The sequence below is a fragment of the Pteropus medius genome, unplaced genomic scaffold, assembly GCF_902729225.1.
Source record: "Pteropus medius unplaced genomic scaffold, Ma_sr-lr_union100, whole genome shotgun sequence".
In the NCBI taxonomy this organism is placed as follows: domain Eukaryota; kingdom Metazoa; phylum Chordata; class Mammalia; order Chiroptera; family Pteropodidae; genus Pteropus; species Pteropus medius.
This window is the reverse complement of record NW_024346062.1, coordinates 3,121,318-3,144,530: the sequence shown is the minus strand read 5'-3', so window position 1 is coordinate 3,144,530 and position 23,213 is coordinate 3,121,318. Positions and strand designations below refer to the sequence as shown.

At 33.9% G+C, this 23,213-nt stretch overlaps 1 protein-coding gene across 6 annotated transcripts in view; it reads left to right on the top strand.

The window, feature by feature from the left end:
• The window catches only part of SSBP2 (single stranded DNA binding protein 2), a 245,763-nt gene extending 239,956 nt beyond the window's left edge, over positions 1 to 5,807 (top strand). For 5 of the 6 annotated variants that reach the window (XM_039874974.1, XM_039874972.1, XM_039874971.1 and 2 more), the window contains one exon: positions 5,142 to 5,807. In XM_039874974.1, the coding sequence (XP_039730908.1) occupies positions 5,142 to 5,171 (30 nt within the window). In that variant the 3' untranslated portion in view covers positions 5,172 to 5,807. The remainder of the gene's footprint in view (positions 1 to 5,141) is intronic. The other variant, XM_039874975.1, reaches the window with a different exon arrangement.
• Positions 5,808 to 23,213: the final 17,406 nt, after the last annotated feature.

Genomic DNA, 23,213 nt, shown 5'->3' with positions numbered 1-23,213 from the left:
TAAAAGCACAGGAAATTATTAATTTTGGCTTGGAGAAGAAGACATTTTAAAAAGGTTCCACATGACTTTAACTTCAGAGGAACTCTCTACTCTCCTTCCTGCCCAAATTTGTCATTGCCAACTGCTGCCTTGTTTAACAGTCGGTAGAAGAGTGCCATTTCAGAGCTGGCATCAGTAAGCTCTTCATGGGGATCAGAGAATCGCATATAACAGGACTTTAAAAACTTCTTTGTGCAGAATAAATACCAGCCTCACCCTTTAACCTCAGCTGGAGTATGCACACGTCAAACAGCAGATCCTTTTGTGGATTTGTGCATAGAAAAGAACCACTGAAGGAGGGCTTCTCCCGTCCCTGACTTCAGGCCCAACCTCACTACCTTTGAGGCTAAGAAGAAGGTAAACTATCAGACTGCTGTGCAGACCTATTTAATGAATTCCAAAAGAAAACATTTTCCAATGAATAAACATGGAAAATTCTAGTATTTCTTAATGCACATAACTCGGAAAAGCACATATTATTGAGCAGTCTGCCTTTTGAGGATTTGTCAGTTATTATCTTGAAATTAAACCACAAAATGAGGCCGGGGAAGGGAGCAAACATCTTTTGAGTGCTTATTGTGTAGGCACTATCCTAGTCACTTCACCCCTGCTGCTTCATTTAATTAATATAGAAACAAAAATGCCCAACCCAAAGTCAGAAACCTTGCAATGTCAACATGCTTTACACATAAAAATGTGAATCAAAAAATGTTTCACTAATCAGCCTCTTTGGGGAAGGGGAGGACCATAAACAAGACCTTTATTTCAATAAAGAAAGATGCTCCCCTAGTGTAAACTCTGTAAAATGTTTGGTTTTGAAAATACAGAATATAAAAAGACATATCAAAAAATGATACTTCATGTTTCTCAAGTAAATCAATTAGTCTTATTTCTTGAATTAATTTAGCAAAATATTTTCTCTATGGAATTGAACTATAACCAGCTGAGCAAACGTGATATTGAAATCATGGTATCAAATAGGAATTATAAACAAGGTGGTAGATCATCTCCTATTATCCTTACTGTCCTTTGTCATTTCTGCTATTGTAAAGAAATCACATACGTCCAAATTCTTTTTAAATAGTCACATACACACAAAATTTATTTCGCTTTAGCTTAGTTCAAGGTAGCTGCACTATTCTTTACTTAGCTCTCTTTAAGAAAATAAAATTTTACATAGATGCTTAGAAGTAGATATGTAGTGAGATCTGAAGTATTCTTGAAATGTATAAACAGGAACTTATGCACTCGTTCAAAGATTTAATGGATATGTTTGATGGATTCCATGGTACATGAACTGGGCATAATAAAGGGAAAATCACAAATTCTCTAGTTCATACCAAGGCATGTTGTTTCAAAAATATATTTTACATAAAAAGATAAAGTAAGCTAGTACATGTTTAAGATTATACCTTTAGGTTTTTTTTTTTTTTTCCTAAACTAAACACTAATGCTATCAACAGCTTTATAAGAGCTATTTTATCATCTGTTTGAGGAGAAGCAGTCTCACAGAATAGTTTCAAAACAGGGCAGCCTGATATTGCAGCATCCTGGCACAAGCATTACAATATGTCATCGCATATTGATGCAGCAGTACACTAGAAACATTGCAGTGAGGTCTCAGGACAGTACAAATGACTATTTTACGTCTCTAAATCTGATAGCCTATTTAACACCTACTCTTCCTTCTGGAAAACTGTAAGCCACTTCTCTTTTACTTAAGAGTAGTGATCAGTAGTGAAATTCCTTTTTTACTTGCTCATTCTGTGAGTTTTTCTAGAAATTTTGTGATGTCCCTTAACTTTACTTAGTTGAAGCAAGCGGTTTCAATGAAGACAGCAGCAGATAAGTAGTTTACAATCTTAGCAGTGTAGATAGCACATCACTTATGTAGACACACATCAATGCAATCTATTTTACTGTACCAAATACATTTCAAACATCATTTTACAGTTACTTGTACTATTCAAAAATTAAATTTTATTAGATGCTTGCTAATATTTCTGAGTTGTATTGCTTGGAGCTGCTGCTCTCCTCTTTTTTGACTGAATCTAGCTCTTATTTTCTCTTGTTGTACCTCATTTTTCCACTTAGTTTCCTCCCTGGACAAGCCTAGCTCTCTTAATTTCCCAATGAATCTGTTACAAATTTTTATTTTTCTGTAAGATTTGTTTAAGACATTTGAAATATCACAGATTAAAAATTTTAACAATCGCCAGCAAAAAGAGATAGTAGCAAGAAATGTGCTGGATAGCAGAGAATGTACATATATATTTGTTTACATATACCCATATTTTTAACAATATATATTAGAATGAAGTCTATCATGTATTTTTAACTGTGTTCCCTAATGTTACATGGCATATATGACATGCAAATGAACTGGAATAATCCTTATGAAAAAAGGATTCAAGAAATTTTAAAATTCCGATTATTCAGGATCTGCATTAAATGAGATGGTCTCTAGAATTAATTCTGACTTACTCATAAAGTCTTTTTCAGACATTTCCTTTGATGTTCTTTCTGAAACCCTTTAGTATATTTTACTGTTTTTAGATATTGGCACAATATACTCAATAAAATCTTTGTCTTGAAATCATGATTGATGATCTAGCTGTGCTATTTAAATTTAAATTAATTGTAATTAAATACAGCTAAATTTTCAGTTCCTAAATTGTCCTAGCTACACTGTAAAAGTTCAGTAGCCATGTGTGGCTAATGCCTATTGCATTGGACAGCACAGAATAGAATGTATCCATCACCACAGAAAGTTCTATTGGACAGCACTAGCTGGATCACCGATTCTTATTGTAAATAACAGTAGCTATAGAAAGCATAAATTAATTTTTCTGTGCCCACTTTGCCTTATTCTCTAAATTTTTCTACTTTAAATAAAACCTCAGTATCCATTTATTTTTCTGTTGTTTATTCGTAACCCCAAAAGTCAAATACCACAGCATAATTCTGAATCATCAAAAGCTGTGACTAGTTCATTGAAGATTGCTGTCATTATTTGTAATGGGAGATTTGGATGGTATCTTCTGATGAAATGGGTGTATGTCTCCCTTCCAGCACGGGGTTGGGGTGGGCTCCATTTCATCTGTCCTTGTCCATGGTTGTTTTGAGTTTTTAATTTTGTTTTGCTTTGTTTTGCTGTCACTATCAAGGGTGAAGAAGGAGAGGTTTTTCTGTCATACTAAATCCCCTTTCTCTTCTCTGGCAGTCTCCTATTTTTTTTTTTTTTTTAATCACCCTACTCAGTGTACTCCAATTCAGTAACATATGTAATTTAACTTTCTTATAACTGAAAGGAAATGCGAGGCTGTTAAATGATTAACAAGTAGATTTTTCTTGATTTGACCTGTGTTTCAAGGATTAACAATCCTCCCCTAAGGTCCAGCAACCCTTTTTTAGGCTTATCAAACACCGTTACTCAGAATCAATGTGATTTTTTATTTGAGCCCTGGATTTACTCCTAGTGACTTTCCAGACTTCTGCTAGCTAGGCCGTCGTTGCCCTATGCTCTTCCATGGGGAATCTTGTTTTTTCTATATTAATAAATCCACATCTTAGTACCTCACCTTAGTACCACACCTTTTACCTCATTTCTGTTTCCTGTAGTACCTCAGTTTACGTGGAACTTACTTCTTTCTGTCCTGCCTGCTCTGTTTTTAAAAAGTTCCTGCTCCCTCTCTGGAGTCATCACTGATCCAGCCTGAGACCAATCCCCTTTTATCTGCCTCTTTCCATGAGGCACAATCATTGTTAGCATGTTGAAAGTAATTCTCCTTTGCCCTGGTCTTCATAGGTTTCTAATAAAGCATTTATAGTATTTTAAGGGTCCACATTTGTATTTTAATCTGGAAACCCTCTCCCTCTGGGGACCATTACTATTTGGGAGTAGATGCCCCTCACCACATGTAAGATGATCTATTTAAACTTAAATATATAAACAAGAACTTGATCTAGATGATTTAGATCTAGATGATCTAGAGCTATGCTGTCAAAAATGGTGGCCACTAGCAACATGGGGATATTTAAACTTAAATAAATCAAATAACATTAAAATTTTAGTTCCTCAGTGACACTAGCCACATATCATGTGCTCAGAAGCCACATGTAGCTTCTGTGTTGGACAGCACAGTCTGTAAAACATGTCCATCATTGAAGAAAGTTCTGTTGGACAGTGCTGCCCTGGAACTTTTCTATCACCATCTGTTTCTCAAGAATATGAGAGTAGATTGGCATAATTATCAAAATAATTCCTCTTGGTTCCTTTCTCAGTCATTTTTGAGACCACTTTTCCAAATTTCTGAAAGCCTCACCTCTTTCCAATTGTCACTCTCATCAAAATGGCAAGTAACATGTAACAGTAATGCCCCTACTCGCACCCAGAATGATTGTGGATTGAGACTGGATTAGGGGGAGAGATTTACATGCTAAAGTATAAATCAGATTCTTAAGTATTCTAAATGCTTTAATGAGAACTTCTTAGGGCAGCTGGGAGTTGTTTTTTGTTTTGTTTTGTTTCTCTTACACTGTTAATCAAATATTTACCACGCACTTTCTGTTTATTAAATAAATACATGGCTTTAAGAGTTATATATTTAATCTTCCCCTTTAAGGTAGATGCTATTATTAAATCCTTTTTACAGGTGAGGGAACTGAAGTACAGGGAGATCAGGTAACCTCCTAAATTTACATAACTAGTAAATAGCAAGGCTGTCCCTCTTACTTATGATTCAGCCATGGACTGAATTTACCCAAATTGTTATTTATTATTGTAATTGAATTTACCCAAAAGTGCCCATGAAACAAGAATCTGGCCAGAAGGAGAAGGCTAAGGGACTGGGTAATTATCAACCACTTAAGTCCAGAGTGAGAATGTGATTGGTTGCTTTCCAGAGGAAGTGCTGAAAATTTCAGGACTAAGTCAATTCTATATAAACTTATTCTTTTTATAGATTTTCATGTTGTATGAAGCTAAAAGCTCGCACATAAAGGATTATAAGACATTAAAATTCAGTTACTATTGTTTACCAAGAAGAACATTAGTAGTCTGTAAAACAATTGTTAAAATTTGAATTCTTCTTTCTTTCTAGTATTCCCCTAGCATGACAATGAGTGTGTGATCCATTACCAAGTCTCCTCATGAAAACCACAGTGAGTCAGCCCTTCACAGAACTACTACGGAAGAAAATTATTCATCACAGTGTACAGTTAAACAAAGGAATCTCAGTCACACCAAACCAACCTTTTTATTTCCTGCTCTCTCCCCTATTTTGTGAAGAAAGCGGGTTCAAACACGATTCAAACAACTGTACGGAGTGGCATATTAGAATTGCCCTAAAATGAACTTCAAATAATTATCTGTGTATGTATATGTGTGGGAAAGAGAATGTATTGTATATGTGTATGTTGTATGGACATATACACATACATACATTGACCCACAGGACATTGTAAAATATTATCACATGACATCTTAAGTAGAAATAAGTAGGGACTTTTATTCCATCCTTTTTTTCACGTTTACATTTTAATTATTAAAAGTTGCTCCTGCCCCTCCCTGAACTATTTTGTGCTGTGTATATCACTGCTTTATATAAGTTATTTTTTAAGGTGAACTCAGATGTTATGGTTTTGTAAATGTCTGCAATCATGGATAGGAATAAAATCGCTTATTTGAGAGCTTTCATTAAATTGCGTCCGATGCAAGTTATCCTGTGAATCACAAAGTGTACTGTCTCAAAAAAAAAAAAAAAAAAGGTGTGTCATTAACTTTATGTCATATCAAACAATTTCTCAGTTACCTTCAGTAAAAAAGTATTTTTGTACCTTTTTTTTAGGGAAAGTCATTCGAATCAACAAAAGCTTAACTGGGGGCCTAACACAATATATTTCTGCAATAACTACTTTAGATGGAATTCTTGATTTATTTGTCTTAGATGATGCAGAAAATCATTAATTAGCCCCAGTTGCTTAGACTATAGCAATAAAGTGACCGGGGCTGTCATATTTTTAAGCACATATTTTCTTTTTAACGTTATAAAGCCCAGAAATGATAACAAAAACATTTGTTTGAATTCATCACTTCTCATCAAAAATACCAGAGCTAAATTTTTAATAACATTGTAACGTGAAATGGTACCTGATTTTCATTCTGCCTTCTTGTAAACATTTCCACTTAGACATTGCAAAGAAGATGCATTCAAATTACTGAGACTTTCAACACAAGGGGAAAAGAGTTTTTACTGTACCCATGGGGCTCGAAAGCGCTGCTTTTCTCTCCAGATATCTTGCTTATGAGCAGCAGAATTGACTGCTAATAGTCCCTCCTGTGCATATGTTTTCACCTTTCTGCTCTCTTCCCAGGATATAGGACTTTTATTTAGAGGGAAATCATTTATAGTAACTATATTTCATCTGGCTATTGACTTCAGCAGGCTTAATCTACCTTGTGTAACTAACTGTTTGGGGAAAAAATGAGTAAATGTTAGAAAATTTAAAAAGAAAAAAACACTTTTCTTATGAAAGCACCTTGCTCTGTGGCACTTTCCCAGTCTTTGAGCTTTTCTGTGTTTAATCATATGTACAAATGCGAAAATCATAATAGAAAAGAGTGAAGATTTCAATTGTAGACTCTAAACGATAAGTTGGTGATCATTTCTGTTAAAATTGTGATACGAATAACCATTGATAAACATCAACTATATTTCCAAACTCCAGAGACTTTGAAAAGCATTGTTTAATTTCAGGTAAGAGGAATCCTTCTTTCTTTTAGGCTATGGTCTCTAAATGAAAATTTGGCAGTATATTTGCTGGTTCCTGGTCCCAGATGACTTACTTTTCTCAAATACATAATGATTTATTCCTCCAGAAAATAAAGATTTTGCCTGTGCGTGACAGGGATGCTGGGCAGAACTGTTGAGATGAAAAAAAGAAGCTGAATTAAATTTATGTTGTGGATTTAAACTCTAATGAAATGAATTGCCATTAATCACAATGTGTGGGAACCTAGGACTGCATACTGAAGAACAGCTTCAAGCTTTCGAGCTGTTGGGATTTTTCATGAAAAATCTTTAATTCAAGCCAAGGTAACCCAAAGACGACACTTTGTACAGACATATAAATTTACCAAAAAAAAATTTAACTTTCATTATTTGTGATAATTGTTTGAACAATGACAGTCCTGTGATTAAGCTTACTCTAGCATTTTCAAACATTTTGTTGACTCTTTTCTCCATTGTTACTGATTTTGAATTTCTTTTGTTTTCCTTCTAAGAAGGTATTGTTTCTTATTATCACAAAGAATCATGAACCTGACTTTATTCGCCCTTATTTTAGGGGTAATATTAGAATGTGAATGGCAACATAGGCCCTGTTGTTTCTAGCCTATTTGGTCAAAAAAATAAAAATTGGATTTTTATCAAGGTATAATAGTCAACTCATCATAAGTATTTATTTCTTTTTCTCTTTTGGAACCCAGATTAAAAATAGCTACTTCAATTTTTTTTTTTAATACCAGAAGTAGTTGAAAATTTATTTTTGAGGCAAAAATTATATTCAAGAAAATCAGAAAATAAGGACACTTTTATGTCAAATAATTTTTTCATGTACCAAGTGGAAGATAGTATGTCTGTATATTAATTTTTATTGAGATTTGAATCATTTAAACTTTATCCTTTTGTAATAAGACCACTTAACCTTTTTCTCTCATGCTTTCTATCTCCATTCATGCATTTGTGTTGGTCTTGATATATACTTCCTGTTCCTGAGTTATTTTTACACATTTCACCTCACAGTAATAATATCAATAATTCTTCCTTACATGAAACATATACACATATGGAATGTAAAAATAAATAGCAGATGAAACATTAATTCTCATTACTCTGCTTTGCATTCTGCCTAACTCACTACAATTGAAAATACACGTTAAATTCTTTCAAAGGTATGTATAATCTTAACCAGCTGTCTTCCAGCAAAGTCACCCATGGGAACAAAGGCTATGGAAGGACATTGATCTGGTAATACACCACATAGTCAATAGGCGAATCTTAGTGCCGCTTTACAAATGTTCCAGTTTGGACTCAGTTGCTGATGATTAGGGTTACACAGCTAGGAATCTGAAGTTAAGGTTTTTCTCTTGCCAAAGATTAACTAATTAATTCTGCTCCCTGAGCCACAGAAAGTGCCCCCAAATACCTATTTCCTTCTAGGAATAAAGGAAACTTCCATTTCTATTTTTACGATTCTCTAAGATACCTGCACTCTGTTGCAGTTCATAGGATCACACAATTACCATTCTTCCTGTAGTTTAAAAGACAGCCAATGAAATAAATGAGTTCAGTTTCGGACATGAGGAAGCCCTACATCTGTCCACACCACTTCTTCACATTGTCATTCTAGGAAGATGCAGCAAAGCGTCCAGAACTGCTCCCTTGGTAGAAAGTTTGCCACAGTCCTTAATACTCTGACGTCTTGATTGGCTTCTTCCGTGACTTTCTCTATACCTTCCTCTCAATCCCTGCATCCTCCAGGAGAAATAAGACACAGACTGTACATTTTTACATCCTCAATCCTTACAGTTTTTTCTTTCATATAGTATATAGTTTTCCCAGGGGAAATCATTGCAATTTCCATTTCTTGATTGTCATTGTTAATTAGAAACAGTGGCACAAATCATAGCTACTTGACTTTAGAAGGCATTATACTATGTTGACTCTGGTTTTTCCGTCATCTTTATGTGTTGTGTACTGTAATTCTCTTTCTTTGAAAACACTAACTGATAAAAGTAGTACATGAGTGTATCATATGGGAGGGAGAAGTTCGATTTGGAAGGAAAAAACTTACCACTTAATTTCCAAAATGTAAATAAGTCCTTTTTTTTTTTTAACCCCCTCTCTGTTTCTTATTTGCTATGAGGAGCAGGAGCCTGAGTTTGCTTAAAACAATGGCACCGAGTCCTAAGCACATGTAAGGGGCTCTCTCGGTCTGTGAACCTTGAGAAATACTGGAAAAGTAAAAGAAAGAATGGCAAACCACTATTAATACACTTTCCTTTTGCATACGAAATGTGTGTGTGTGTGTGTGTGTGTGTGTGTGTTTGTGTGCATATATGTGTTGGGGGTGGTAGTATGAAGTTTGCTCACAAAACACTCCCACTATGATTTATATTATGTGATAGCACAGCCGGTAACTATGAAACATAATTCTTTCCTTTCATTGCTTTTTATTTCATTGGTAAAGTAGGTGATGAAAGTGACTTGGGATGAAAAGAGAGTAGTACAAGACATAAGCTGATGAATCTCCTATGCTCAGCTTTAACATACCCATGTTAGCTCATCACATTAGGCCTTCTTATGAAAGCACTGCATCTAAAGGTAAGAACATAAATAATCAGTTAATCATTGGTCACTTCACTGCCAAGACGTGTGCAATAATTACATATAGTTTTGTGATGTTGACATTTGTTTATAATAAATAGAATTGACATTATTGATTTATTTCACCATTACCCATGGAACTGCAATTCAGATTGAAAGAGGTAACCTGCAGATGAAAAACACCTGAGACCTCTTTAATTACTCTTCTAAACTATATTCTAAAGAGAAATTCTCAGTTGAATAAGTCACCTAAGGAGAATTTCTTCTGTTAAGTTTCCCCTGTTAACTGAGTACAATTGGTCTTCCTGAATAGAAGAAAAATAATTTCTGTAGGTAGTTTAATGTGAATATATTTGCTGTCTACATCCTTAAAAATGAAATACAGCACTATCTATAGATATTATAAATATTAAAATAGGACCATTTTCATGTATAGAATTACAGTTTGTGTCTTCCTTCTTTGTGGATTTACTATCCTCAAGATAAAGTGGATTCATTTTGGTGGTTATTGAAATGTAACAATCTGTTCCTAGGAATATTTAGCATTTTATTTTTAAAATGCAATATGCACTTAACATGACAAAGGTGAGTATTTATATGCCTAGAAAAAAATGATATAAGGTGTTTGTTCCCAGTTAACTTTAAAACTTTATCCTTCTCTTCTACACCAAATGACCTCAATACATTGCCAAGAAAGTGAAATTTGGATTCCTCACAGTGTCTTAGAACACAATACAATATGTTGTCAGCTAAATTTCTATCATGTCCTGGTAAAATTGCTCAGTAAAATATGATTAACCATTCACTTATTAGGAAACAACAATTCAAATAATCTGTCCAGTTTACATAATTTGAAAACAAATCTACTTTATATTTAGCAACAACATTTTCTTAATATAAACTACTAATTAAAATACGTATATGGCTTTCTATCAGATTATATTTCAAAATGTTTTACTTTCCTTATATTAAGACAATTAAAAACTTAACAGAAACTACATGAATGAATAAAGGACATGCTACTATTTCAAACGTGAAAAATGGAAAAGTCTTTATTACAGAATCCTTTATCCATAATAGCCATCAGCTTATTGAATTGTTTATCTCGTTGTGATTTTAAGAACTTAAGATGTTTTCTTTCTATATGTATTAAATTTTTACCTATAATGTCTTCCTGGGAAAATAGAATTATTTGTTAGTTTTTTATAAATGCACAATGTATGTACAAATGTAATTGGAATCTGGGATGACTATTAGTAATCTACTATTCTTAATTCAACCATGGCCACCAGCAACCTGACACATTTTGTAAATTTAGTATGTGTGCGTGTGCATGTGCACTTGTACTACATGTCCATGATTATGTTTTTTCTCAAATGGATTTATAACTTAATGTTTTTGTACAAATATCTGAGCTATTCATGTGATGGGAAAAGTTGCCATAAATATGTACATAAATGTCCCTTAATTTGGCACATTTTTACATTTAATTTTTAAAATACAACTTTTCATTTAGTGTCTACCCTTTCATTTCTAGCCTCTGCTTTATTACTTATTGAAAAAGAAGAGGAAATTGTTCATATGAAGCTAGCATAAATGTTTTCTGAATGATAAATCAAAATATTACTAATATGGCATCTGTATATATAATTGCATAAGATATTATGCCTTATATAAAAAGCAGGAGTCTGTAATATCAAAAAATATATACGCATTTAAGAAAAGGCTGTAATGAGTGATTGGCTCTGTGCGGTCAGATAACTAAACATTGAATACCAAGAAATAACTAATATTATTATCAAGTAGATATTTGTTAATGGATAGAAGTCTGGTATTTTATTACAAATAGGATTACACATAAAGTGGAAAGCTGAAGCAATTATGCAGGTAATTCATGCAAACCTCTGCTTTTCCTCAAGTACATTCATCTTTCTAATGATTTGTACAGATGGTTGCCCAAATAAAGATTCTGAAGTAAGTTCTGCACACTACTCTATGGATAAATAAAAATATAAGTAAAATAAGTCAGACAGAGAAAAATAAATACCATATGATCTCTCTTATATGTGGAATCTTTAAAAAAAAAAAAAACTCCTAGATACAGAGAACAGATTGGTGGTTTCAAGAAGTAAGGGGCGGGGAATTCATCCTAGACATTAATTTAACACATAAATCATTTTTCAATGAATTATTAAATGCTGATTCCATAGTATTTAAGAGTATTTAAGTATTATTTCTAGTATTATGGTTTTGATCCAAATGTAAAGCATTCTAATTCAGTGATGCAGCACATTTGTACATAGTGATTAGAAAGAAAAATGATACAAATCTCCATGACCAGATACCTTACTGAGCCAAAGGTCACCTCAAGTAGCTTTTCAGGCAATTTTAGCAAGGTGTCTGGATTTATGGGAAATGAAGGTGGGTAGCAAGGCAACTGAAGGGTCTCTGAATTTAAAACAAGTAGAAGTCATATAACTAAGAACTTTTTTAGAATTATTTCTAACTTTGCAAAAATGGTTATTAGTGGTAGTAGTACGTAAATTTGGGGTAAGAGTAGTCTAGTTCAATAAAAACCAGCAGAATTAGTCAAATTCCCCCTAGCTCCTCTTGGTGAATGCAATAACAGGGAAGCAGTCAAAAATGAAGGGAAAGAGATTCATTTGTCTGCATACCTAGCCCCAAACAATAGGAATATTCAAGTGTTTGTTCTCATAGCTCAGTGTATTTTTAAAAGTAAAGAAACCCTTTTCCCAACCTTTTTGGCACCAGGGACCCGTGCTACTATGAGAATCTAGTGCCTGATGATTTGAGGTGGAGCTGAGGTGGTGATGCTAGCACTGGGGAGCGGATGCAAATACAGATGCAGTTTCACTCACTTGCCCACCGCTCACCTCCTGCTATGCAGCCAGGTTCCTAACAGGCCTTGGACCGGTATCGGTCCACTGCCTTGGGGTTGGGGACCTCTGCTTTACGTCAAAAGATGCATAAAAATTAAAAGAAATTCCAGAAGTTTTATTCCCTACACAAATTGTCTGATGAGAAATATGGTGTCACTTTTTGGAAAGATCTGGTACCAGTACACACTGTACATATGTTTAGCTTCTTTCTCAGTTCACAAAGCTTCCCTTGAAGTATACGTTGGACTCTGCTTGGACTCTGCTTGGCTATAGCTGCATTTCTCAGTATCCAATCATCTCAAATTTTTCTCACAATATTGTGTCTTTGAATCTTACAACTCGTAATTCTTAATGGTCATAGGGAGGAAACTCTTGATATCTAGTCGCATCACAAGAAAAAAATTCACTTTTAAATGTGCTATAATATAATCCCAGTTATTGTATATGACAAATAGGTTGTATAAAAGAATTCGATATTGCTTGTTTAGTAAATATTTCAGAGAAAGAAACAGTTCAAGAATTGGAAAGTCAAATGTATTCTCTATGTAGTCTTTTATGGCACTCACCATTTTGTCGAGTAAATCATTCACTAATGACTGAAAGGATACTAATGGTCTCAAAATTGTTTTAATGGAACACATTATTAATCATTGAAAGTAATATTAGTTTTAATTTTGAGAACTCAGCATTCTGTTACAATAAACAGTTACTAGCCAAATTTTTATATATTTACCTCATCTTTATTTGAGAAGTACTTACCTATACATACTTTTTGATTGAATAAAAAACACCCATAGAGCTAAACTTATATCCTTTGGAAAAAGAGAATCCAATTAACATTTTTTAAAATATAAGCCATATATGAATGTGTTAAATGAAATAGAAGCACTAACAATTATAGGAGATTCATCTCACTATTACAATTCTCAAACTAATATCCAAATTCAAACTCAGAATGCTCAGTTATAACAGTTACTAATAGAAATTTATTGGACCAAATAAATAACCAAATCAAAACCAACATAGGGGCCATATCTAATTTGCACCAAAGATGTATTAGTAAATCCACTGCCAGTATTTCAAAGATAATTATCTCCACAAAATCAGACCATAACCAAATCCTCAATGTGAGTCATCTGATTTTAAAATTCAGGTTATTTAGCAAAAAATATCATGTGAAACGGGCAGCACGATAACCTCAGGCATTTCTCAAAAATAGTAATCTTGCTGAAAGATTTCTGGGTGCAAAATTACATGGCTCAGTGAAGCTCTCGTTAGAATGTAAAGCATTCAAGACCAAATCTCTGTGGCATTTGTATGACGTGACTATCTCTAAAATGAGCCTCTTAAATCACCTCGGGGCGGGGGGGGGTGGGAAATGGTCTGGCAAGTCATCTTTGGTTACTTCACTTCCCAGATGATTTAAAACCTTGTTTGGGGAGATATTCCTTACCTTATTTTCAAGTTCTAGAAAGACTAGCATAATGTTTCTGTGTAAAAGAAAGTTACTGAACTATGATTTGCAAAAAATGAGTAATTAATATCAACATTTTTTTCTTTCAAGTAACTAGGAATACTTCGTTTTGCTCTGGCAGTAGGCACTTTAGGAAACATAAAATACGGATGGGAAAAGTATATGTTCCAGAAAACTTTGATGTTCATTTGAAATCTTTTTAAAATAAAAATATCTTTCTGGTTTACTTGGCAGTATTGCTTCTCATCCAATTTGTCATGACTTGAGCTCTTGCATTGGGCCTCAAAAAAGAAGATTCTGTTAATCTCACTTATGCATGAAAGTGGCACTGGAAATGTATAAGTTTACCCAACTGAAGAGGAGTTTGGGAGCTGACAGATGATTAAATCATCTTCCATTTGACCACTAAACTGCCACATAAACTTCAGTTCAGAAATTAAAAACATACAGTTCATTCCTAACCTATTGTGGGAGGGGGTTCTTCCTGCTGAAGATGAAAATGTATATGATAGCCTTAATATTATACATCTCTGTGGTGATCTTTATTCTGCTTGCCAAAAATAAGCCACATGATTCCGACTGTTTTCAGATGCAAATGCCAACATTTAAAAAACTTCAGATCTATTTTTGGCATAAAAACCTTACACAGAAGATCTATAGAGCTGGGAAACTATGGACTTAACCAAAAGAGAGTTGTGAAACATACCTAAGTAATTTTGACAATGGGGAGAGAGAGTATATATGTGCAAATAGTGATTTATTAATATATTTTAACGTTCCAATTCTTGAGTAAATGCTTTCTTATTTCATTAGCTGAATTTATATTTTACCATTTGTTTAAAAGATGAAAATCAACTTAAATATTTAGAATATGCTTAGAGTTCAAGACATTTCTTATTTAGTTACTTGCCTACTACTTTTTATTTTCAGTGATTATGTTAAAACAGTGTATGGAAATATTTTTCAGACCCTTAATTATAAGACAAATCAATCAAATGTAAAAGAATTGGTTTCTGAGAATGTATGTAGAACTATTTCAACTGGAAAGCATAGTCTGCATAATTGTGGAATGCAAACACAGAATTGTAAGATTAGTTTCCCATTAGGAAATCTTTATTATCCTGAAATATTTAGCTAGTGCTGAGATGTGAAGGTGGATGTGGAAAGTTTCCTTTGATTTTTACATTCCAGAAGAGATGTGGCCACAGGAGGAGTCTTATTGCAAAGAACTGGGACATTTATTTGCAGGATTGGTTCCTCTGTCTTTCTTTGAATGAATTCCATTTGCTTACCTGACCTGAGCACAATACTCTTTTTCCTGTGGCTGAAAGTTTGACAGCTTCTGCCTGCATCACAGGCACTCTTATTTCTCAAGCCATGTTTAAGGCAAGCATGAATTAAGGTGGGGAGATGGGATGGAAACTTCAAAAAGAGACTAAAAAAAAAGCTTATTTTTCCTTTTACAATAGGAGAGTACATAGAAAACACTCTTACAGGTCTATGAAGAAATTAGTTTTCTAATCATGCATTGTCTTGATCAATTAAAAAACTTGCTTAATAAGAAATACACAATTTCTGTGAGTTGAATGGCATTAAATTTCCACTCTCTTCCCACACCCCTCCCCCCATTCTCTAGAGAGAATTCAGGAGTCCTGTTATCTCTAGTACTTACAGTTAGTCTTTGTAGTTAAGGTACTATTTAGAATTATTAAAAAGTTAATGTGCCTTCATAAGTAGCACAGAAAGATTAATGTGGCTTTTGAAACATCTACTTTATTTCTCAAGGAGTGGCTTAGGCACTGGGAAAAACAGAGTCCGACCTTCTTTGGAACATTATTAAGACCAAAAAAACCTCCAGGAAAACATAATTAACTAAAACTCAAGTCGATACAGATCTTAAGCTCCTGTGACAAGTGGTAATGACATACACAGTTTCTGTAATCTTTCCCCATAGTGAATGATTACATTTTGATAAAAGAATTCATTTATCCATTAAGCAGTTTTTCAAGGTGTTTTGCTTTGGGGCTAACTGTGCTAGTCATCTCTACCACAAGATCCATTGTTACATTCAATCTTGTTGACAATAATCGTTCTCAGTTGGTTCCTACTTGTATCCCTCCCCAGCAGTCCCTAGAGTCCTATTATATGAGCAATGTTAGTAAACACTTATCAGCAGGAGGTGATCTCTCCAGTCAATACAGTACTCTTAGTGGCTCCTTAGAATGGATGACATCACAGCGTCCCTTGCACCAGACCCCCCTTCTCCCCCCGCAGAGAACCACAAAACTTGTAAATTTACTTCCAACTTCTAATTCTTTATTAAGATATATTTAGGAATGTATAGTTTGCATTGTGTCATCTTGGTTTTGTTTAGGGGATTTTTTTTAACTTCACTATCTGTGTTTTAGCAGTTTTTAAGGAGAAAAACAAACAAAATGTTTCATGACTGGTAGAAAATGAGAACTCAGCAATGAGCTGATTGTATTTTGTTTTATTGAACATGATTACTGGTTTCTACTTATAAATGTTAAGCATGTCATATTAAGTAGGCATATGATGCTTAAAGATCCTGAGTTTGCTCTACTTTTTTATGCTACATAGCATGTTATAACACTGAAACAAGTGTCTATTAATATTTTATATATGAGCTTTACTGGAGTATTTTAAATGTGTAATGTTATCGGTGTTAAGAGCACTTAACATAAGATCTACCCTTTTAGAAAATTTTTAACATATAATACAGTATCATTAGCTATAGGTACCATACCGTATATTAGATCTCTAGAATTTATTTATCTTTGGTCACCAAAACTTTCTACTCTTTAAACATCTTCTCATTTTCCCCTTCCCTACCCCTGGTAATCACCATTCTACTCTCTGTTTCTATGGGTTTGACTATTTTAGATTCTACACATAATTAAAATGATAAATATTTGTCTTTCAGCGTCTGGCTAATTTCACTTAATATAATGTCCTCCAGGTTCATCCATGTTGTTGCAAATAGTAGGATTTCCTTCTTTTTTCAGGCGAAATTATGGTCCATTATATGTAAATACCACATTTTCCTATCTATTCTTCTGGTAGATAGACACGTAGGTTGTTTCCATAGCTTGGCTGTTGTGAATAATGCTGGAGTGAACAGGAGAATGCAAGTATCTCTTTGAGATCCTGATTTCAATTCTTTTGGATAAAAACCCAGAAGTGGGATAGCTGGACCATGTGGTAGTTCTACTATTAATTTTTGAAGGAACTTAATTACTGCTTTGCATAATAGCTCTTCCAATTTACATTCCCACCAACAGTGTACAAGGGTTCCCTTCTCTCCACATCCTTTCCAAAACTTACCTTTTATTTTTTCATAGGTGACATCCCAAATGATCCTACTATCTCATTGTAGTTTTGATTTGTATTTCTCTGATGATCAATAATGTTGAGCACCTTTTCATATACCTATTGGCCACTTGTCTTTGGAAACATGTTTATTCAGGTCTTTTACCCATTTTTTAATCAGGTTATCAGGTTTTTGTTTGTTTGCTATTGAGTTGTAGGAGTTCCTTTTATATTTCAGGTATCAACCCCTATCAGATCTATGGTTTGAAAAATAATGTCTCCCATTCTATAGGATGCTTTTTCATTTTGTTGATTATTTCTTTTGCTGTGCAGAAGCTCTTTAGTTTGATATAAGCTCAGTTATTTTGCTTTTGTTACCAGTGTCATAACAAAAAATCATTGCCAAGACCAATGTCAAGGAGCTTTTTCTCTTATGTCTTCTTCCAGGAGTGTTATGGTTTCAGGTTTTACATTTAAATGAAACAAAACATAAAAATTTGACTCATCCCAAACAGAAAAATGGAGATATATTCTTAATAAGGAATATGTATAACCTCTAGCAAAAACAAAAAAGTACCTCAGATATTGACCTTTAAAGTTTTGTTACTTTTGCTTATTGTGGTATTTTTTATTATTAAAAACTTAAGAAACAAATGACCTCTTATTAGAAGCAGTTTAAATCGTGTCACAGAATGACAGACCACAATACTGGCAGACAGAAAATGTGGGTTATAATCTCGCTGTCACCATATATATGACTCTAAACAGTTGATTTATGTTCTCTCTGAACCTGTTTATGCAGCTCTAAAATAAGAATATTGATTTGAAAAATGTCTAAACACCATAAACTTCTCAAGGAAGTAACAATGATAAAATATCTCTTCTTAATGTTATTACATTTTGATGATAGTAATAATAATGCAATATCTAACATTGTTAATGTTGAGGTGATATCCTATAAATAGAAAATTGTACTGATGTAAGGTAATATAGAGAAATAATCTGAATAGTAATGTAAAGAAACAATCTGAAAAATAGTTTTTAAATCTTTTTTTTTTTCCTAATAATAGAGCAAGTTTGGAGACCTGATTTTTCTGAATATTTACCACTATTTTTGAGTTCAGTTTCCTATGTTAACAGTCAGTGCTCATTGAAAATGCCAGAGAAAGCATTTGAGATCTTGCTCCCTTGCATATGTTGTCAGTTAGGCTTAACTAAATTATTATAAAAATTAAAAAAGAGAGAAGAAAAAGAAGAAACAAAGAATGAGAAGGAAGGAAGGAAGAACGGAAGGAAGGAAGGAAGGAAGGAAGGAAGGAAGGAAGGAAGGAAGGAAGGAAGGGGAAGGAAGGAAGGAAGGAAGGAAGGAAGGAAGGAAAGAAGGAAGGAGAGAAAGAAAGAGAAAATGCCAGGAAAAGTCTAATAATTAATATCAATCGTCTTAGATAACTTCAGGTTCCTAAAGAAAGAAGCAAGTAAGAGGTGTCGAGAGTCGGAAGTGAAATGACTAAATATGTCCTCTGCCCAAGCATTAAGCCCATTCACATATTTAACAAGAATTGTAAAAATATGCCTACATCTCTATAGGACTAACTCTGTCCCCTGAACTACATTCTGAACTTTTATTACGTCTAAGCTCTAAAACTCTGACCTGGTGATTAAGTGATAACATTTCAAGAACTGAAGTATTAAAGCATAAAAATATATTTTTATGAAGTCATCTTGTTCTGGTGGAGATTGTGTATTACATTTTCTCATTCATTTGAAGAGAACTCTAAATATCCACTTGAGGGGAGGAAGTTACCATAATATACACTGATGTAGTAATGAGATTATAGTAACTGAAATATTTGTTTAGAACATGAATTTAGAAGACATACTGATGAAAAAAATGTCACAGGAAAGCAAATTTAATGAAAATGTCTTAATTAAAATGCCCAAAGTCTTAATAAGCCATGCAGTGGTCAACATCAGACTTGACAGAACCTGATATACTTTGGAGGCAGGAAAGAAGAAAAGGAGACAGTTGCCAGATCATACAGGAGATTTTGGAAGTAAATCCTTTGACAGTCATTTTATGAAATCTTCGTTCATCACTCTATGATTTGTTGTGAACATTTTTTTTTACTTGGTTGTACAGTTTGTCCTGGATTAGACTGCAGTTAATTCGATGCACTCTACATCTGCACAGACTCAACAAATGTACATATATGTGTTGCTTTTATACTTGAATTCAGTTTTGTGTAGTTTTGTATTTTACTTTGACTATGTTTTTAGAATTATGCTAGAGTTCATGTATATAATTTAAATTGTTTTGAAACAAAAAAATCTTTACGTTGGGTTTTATTGATGAAGACTTCTTAAAAAGGCTGAAATTATATTCTTTTCATTTCACTGTTCTCTATACACATACATTTACCTGTTTCAATGGTACCATGTCTTGCAATTTGAGATACATTTTAGAATAAAGTTTCATTTTACAAAAAAATTTTGATTATGCTGAATTTCTGAAGTTAAAATTATTTTAAAACTCCAAGAATTAAATTAATTTCAGATTAATTATGAAAATAAGAATGTAATTATGACATTATAAAGCATAACAAAACAGTCCAAAATATCCAGAAAAGTACTGTCGTAATCTCAAGCATTAAGTTGACTCTGAAGTCAGAATTCTCAGATTCCATTCCTGGTTCCACCATTTCCCACTCTGTTACTTTGGAGAGGTGCTTAACTTGTACTTATGTTTTTGAATATAAAATAGATATTATTAATAATACCCTCTACCAATCCATGCAGGGTCTTCTGACAATTACGTGAAATGATGCATATAAATCACTTTGTATATCGTCTGGCACACATAACAATAAATGTTGCTATAATTACTACTAATAAAATCTAATGATTATTATAATTAGAAAATAGTGGAAACAAAAACAATTCTTAGATTTCTTCTATTTATGAATAAAATATTTAGAACTTATTTAAAAATCCCAAATTAGTCATCATATTTCTCTTAAAGCAAACTGGTAAATTGCCTTTTTTAAACTGAAAAAAGTTAAAGTATTGCTCTGTTTCAGTCAATGAGGTACATTGACTAAGAATTTACAACTTCAAGTATTCATTAATTAAAAATCTCATGATGTGTATAAGACTAAATTTTCCGAGAATCACATTCTTTGTTGATTTAGCTTTTAAAAAACTTACCTGGATAAATTAAGTCTTTTCTATTAAAATCTATTGACATCAGTTAGAGAAATCGGAAAGATTTTTAATTTTTTATTACTTTACTGCAGTTCGAGAAAGAAGCAGAAAAGTAGCTGATATAAAAATTCTATTAAGGTGATATGTTTTGTTGGGTATATTCTGGATTCAGGTTAGATTTGGTCTAATCACAATATATTCTACATCTGTATTCTGTGCACTAATCATAGAGGTGAAGGAAGATCCAGAAATAAGAAAGATTTAATTTTTGTTACATTATAGACTGCATCAAGAAAGTGGCCCAATGTACTTGAGAAAGATGTTCATCAAGTATTGAAGTTTAAAATGTGTTTTTTATTGATAAGTAATAGTCTATTGTATATATGTACCACATATTTTTCATCCATTCATCTATCAATGGACACCTAGTTTGCTTCCATATTTTAGCTATTGTCAATAATGCTGCAATGAACATAGGGGTGCATATATCTTTTTAAATTAGTGGGTTTTTTCTTCGGTTAAATACCCGGAAGTGGAATTGCTGGGTCATATGGCAGTTCAATTTTTAGTTTTTTTCAGGAATCTCCATCCTGTTTTTCATAATGGCTGCACCATTTACAGTCGGGATTAGGAGGATGGATGAAAAAGGTGAAGGGAAATATAGTCAATAATACTGTGATAACTGCACAGATAGTTATTAGACTTTGTATGGCGATCACATCATAAGGTATACAAATGTCGAATTACTAGTTTGTATATCTGAAACTAATACTATATTGTATACCAACTATACTTTAATAAAAAAAAAATTTTAATTAAATAGCCATTTTAAAAAGTGGTTCTTCATAACCCTCTGATAACAGGAAATCCAGTTAGCTAATCTGCCTGATGTTTGCATTATTGCCTCCTACTCTCATCCTGGATCTCAGCCCAGATGTCACCCCTAGAGAGTTCTTCCCTGACCCCTTAGCTAAAGTTGCCTGCCCCCACCCCATTTCATGCATTATTTTCTTCATAGGACTTATTTCTATGCTAAATTATCTTACTTATTAGTTTATGTGTTGATCTTTGACCTTTTCCCATTAGAATGTGAACTCTGGGAGAGTAGGAACTCTGCTTCACTCATTGCTGTGCCTAGAACAGCATCTGACACATGAATGAATGAATGTATACAATGGCTGAATGTGAATCACTAAACAGTAGGTTTGCAGCCTCATCATTGTTCTCCATCGTTGAAGGTGTGGGGGTTGGAGGTGGTAAAATTGCATAGCTAGATTCCTACCATTGTTTCACAGATACCTATCTCTACATCATGGAAAAATGAAGAGGCAATGCCTTTACAGCAAAAAGGACCCCCACCCTTGTCCCATACTTTAAAGGGCTCCGAGTGTCATAAGCACAGTCACCCAAATTTTTATTAAACCATACATAAGATAAGGAATCTGGCACTCAGCACTGACATGACACCATCCCTAACCCTAAGTATCTACTCTGACAGGTAACACTGTCCAGGCCCAAAGGAAATGCCTCCCCACCTTGCTTGCTGTATGTTCTCAATCAAAAGGAAGCATGTCTGAATTCAGTAAAGATTTGTGATGTTTCAGTGTCCATGGGGAACACTGCTTTAGAGGGCTGGAGAATCTGAATGGGAGAATTTCTCAGGTGAAAAGAGAAATTAATTCACTTAACAAAACTTTGCTGCAGGATGGTCTTCTATAAAATAGATTCTATTGCATGCTGAGGCATTCCGGATTGCTGTCTTCTTTCTTCTTTTTTTTCTTTTTTTCATATTCCAATTCCTGACGCAGGAGACGCTTTGGAATCAGGGCAGTATTTGCAACAGTGGCACATAGCAGCTGTGTAACTTTCTACAATTTGAAAGTTACTCATCCAAACATCACCAGCCAGTCAACAGATGTGTATAACAAAAATTCAGTTGTTTTCTATTTGGCGAACTTTCTAATTTTTCATCATGAATATATTTTTAGGATAGGAGGATAGAATATATTTCATTTAACAATTTGCTCACTTACTTATAATCTTAAATATTTAGGCATATGGTGTGTGGGCCACTATTTGGACTCTTGCTCTAAGATCCACAGTTTTCAGGGACAGGCTTGCGATGAAGAGAATGTGTTCTGGGCTGGATTCCTGTACTGGTTACTATTACTGCATAACAGATTGCCCCCAAACTCAGTGGGGACGGTCATATTTGGGTTATTGTCCAGTTTTAAGACTCTTGTCCACGAAGTTGATTTGATCCCCTACAAGACTCTATCCTAATCAAATCTGTCTACAAGCGGGGTATTCTTTGGGGTACAGACTCTGAACAAAGATGTACATGCTGGAAGTTTTTTAGAGAGTGCTTTCCCAAACAATATCTGTAAGAGAAGGTGTTAGTTTTCTATTGTTGATGTAACAAATTACCACAAACTTAGTGACGTAACAGCACAGTTTGTCATCTTACAGTTTAGACATCAGAAGTTCAAAATGGATTAGCAGGGCTGCATTCCTTCTGGGGTTCTTAAGGATAATTTGTTTTCTTGACTTTCATTTTCTAGAGGCCACCTACATTCTTTAAGTCATGGCCTCTCCCTTCAACTTCAAAACCAGCAACATAGCATCTTCTCTCTTCTCTGACCTCCTAATTTCCTCTGTAAGGACCCTTGTGATTACATTTGACCCACCAAAGATTATCTCCAGATATTTAACTTAATCGCATCTGCAAAGTTCCTTTTGCCATGTAAGATAACATATTTACAGGTTTGGGGAGTAGATCTGTACACATCTCTGAGAGGCCATTATTCTGCTGACCACAGAAGAGAAGGGAGCAGGACTGGGCAGAGAGAGAAGCTGAACTGTGATGTAGATGGAACAGAG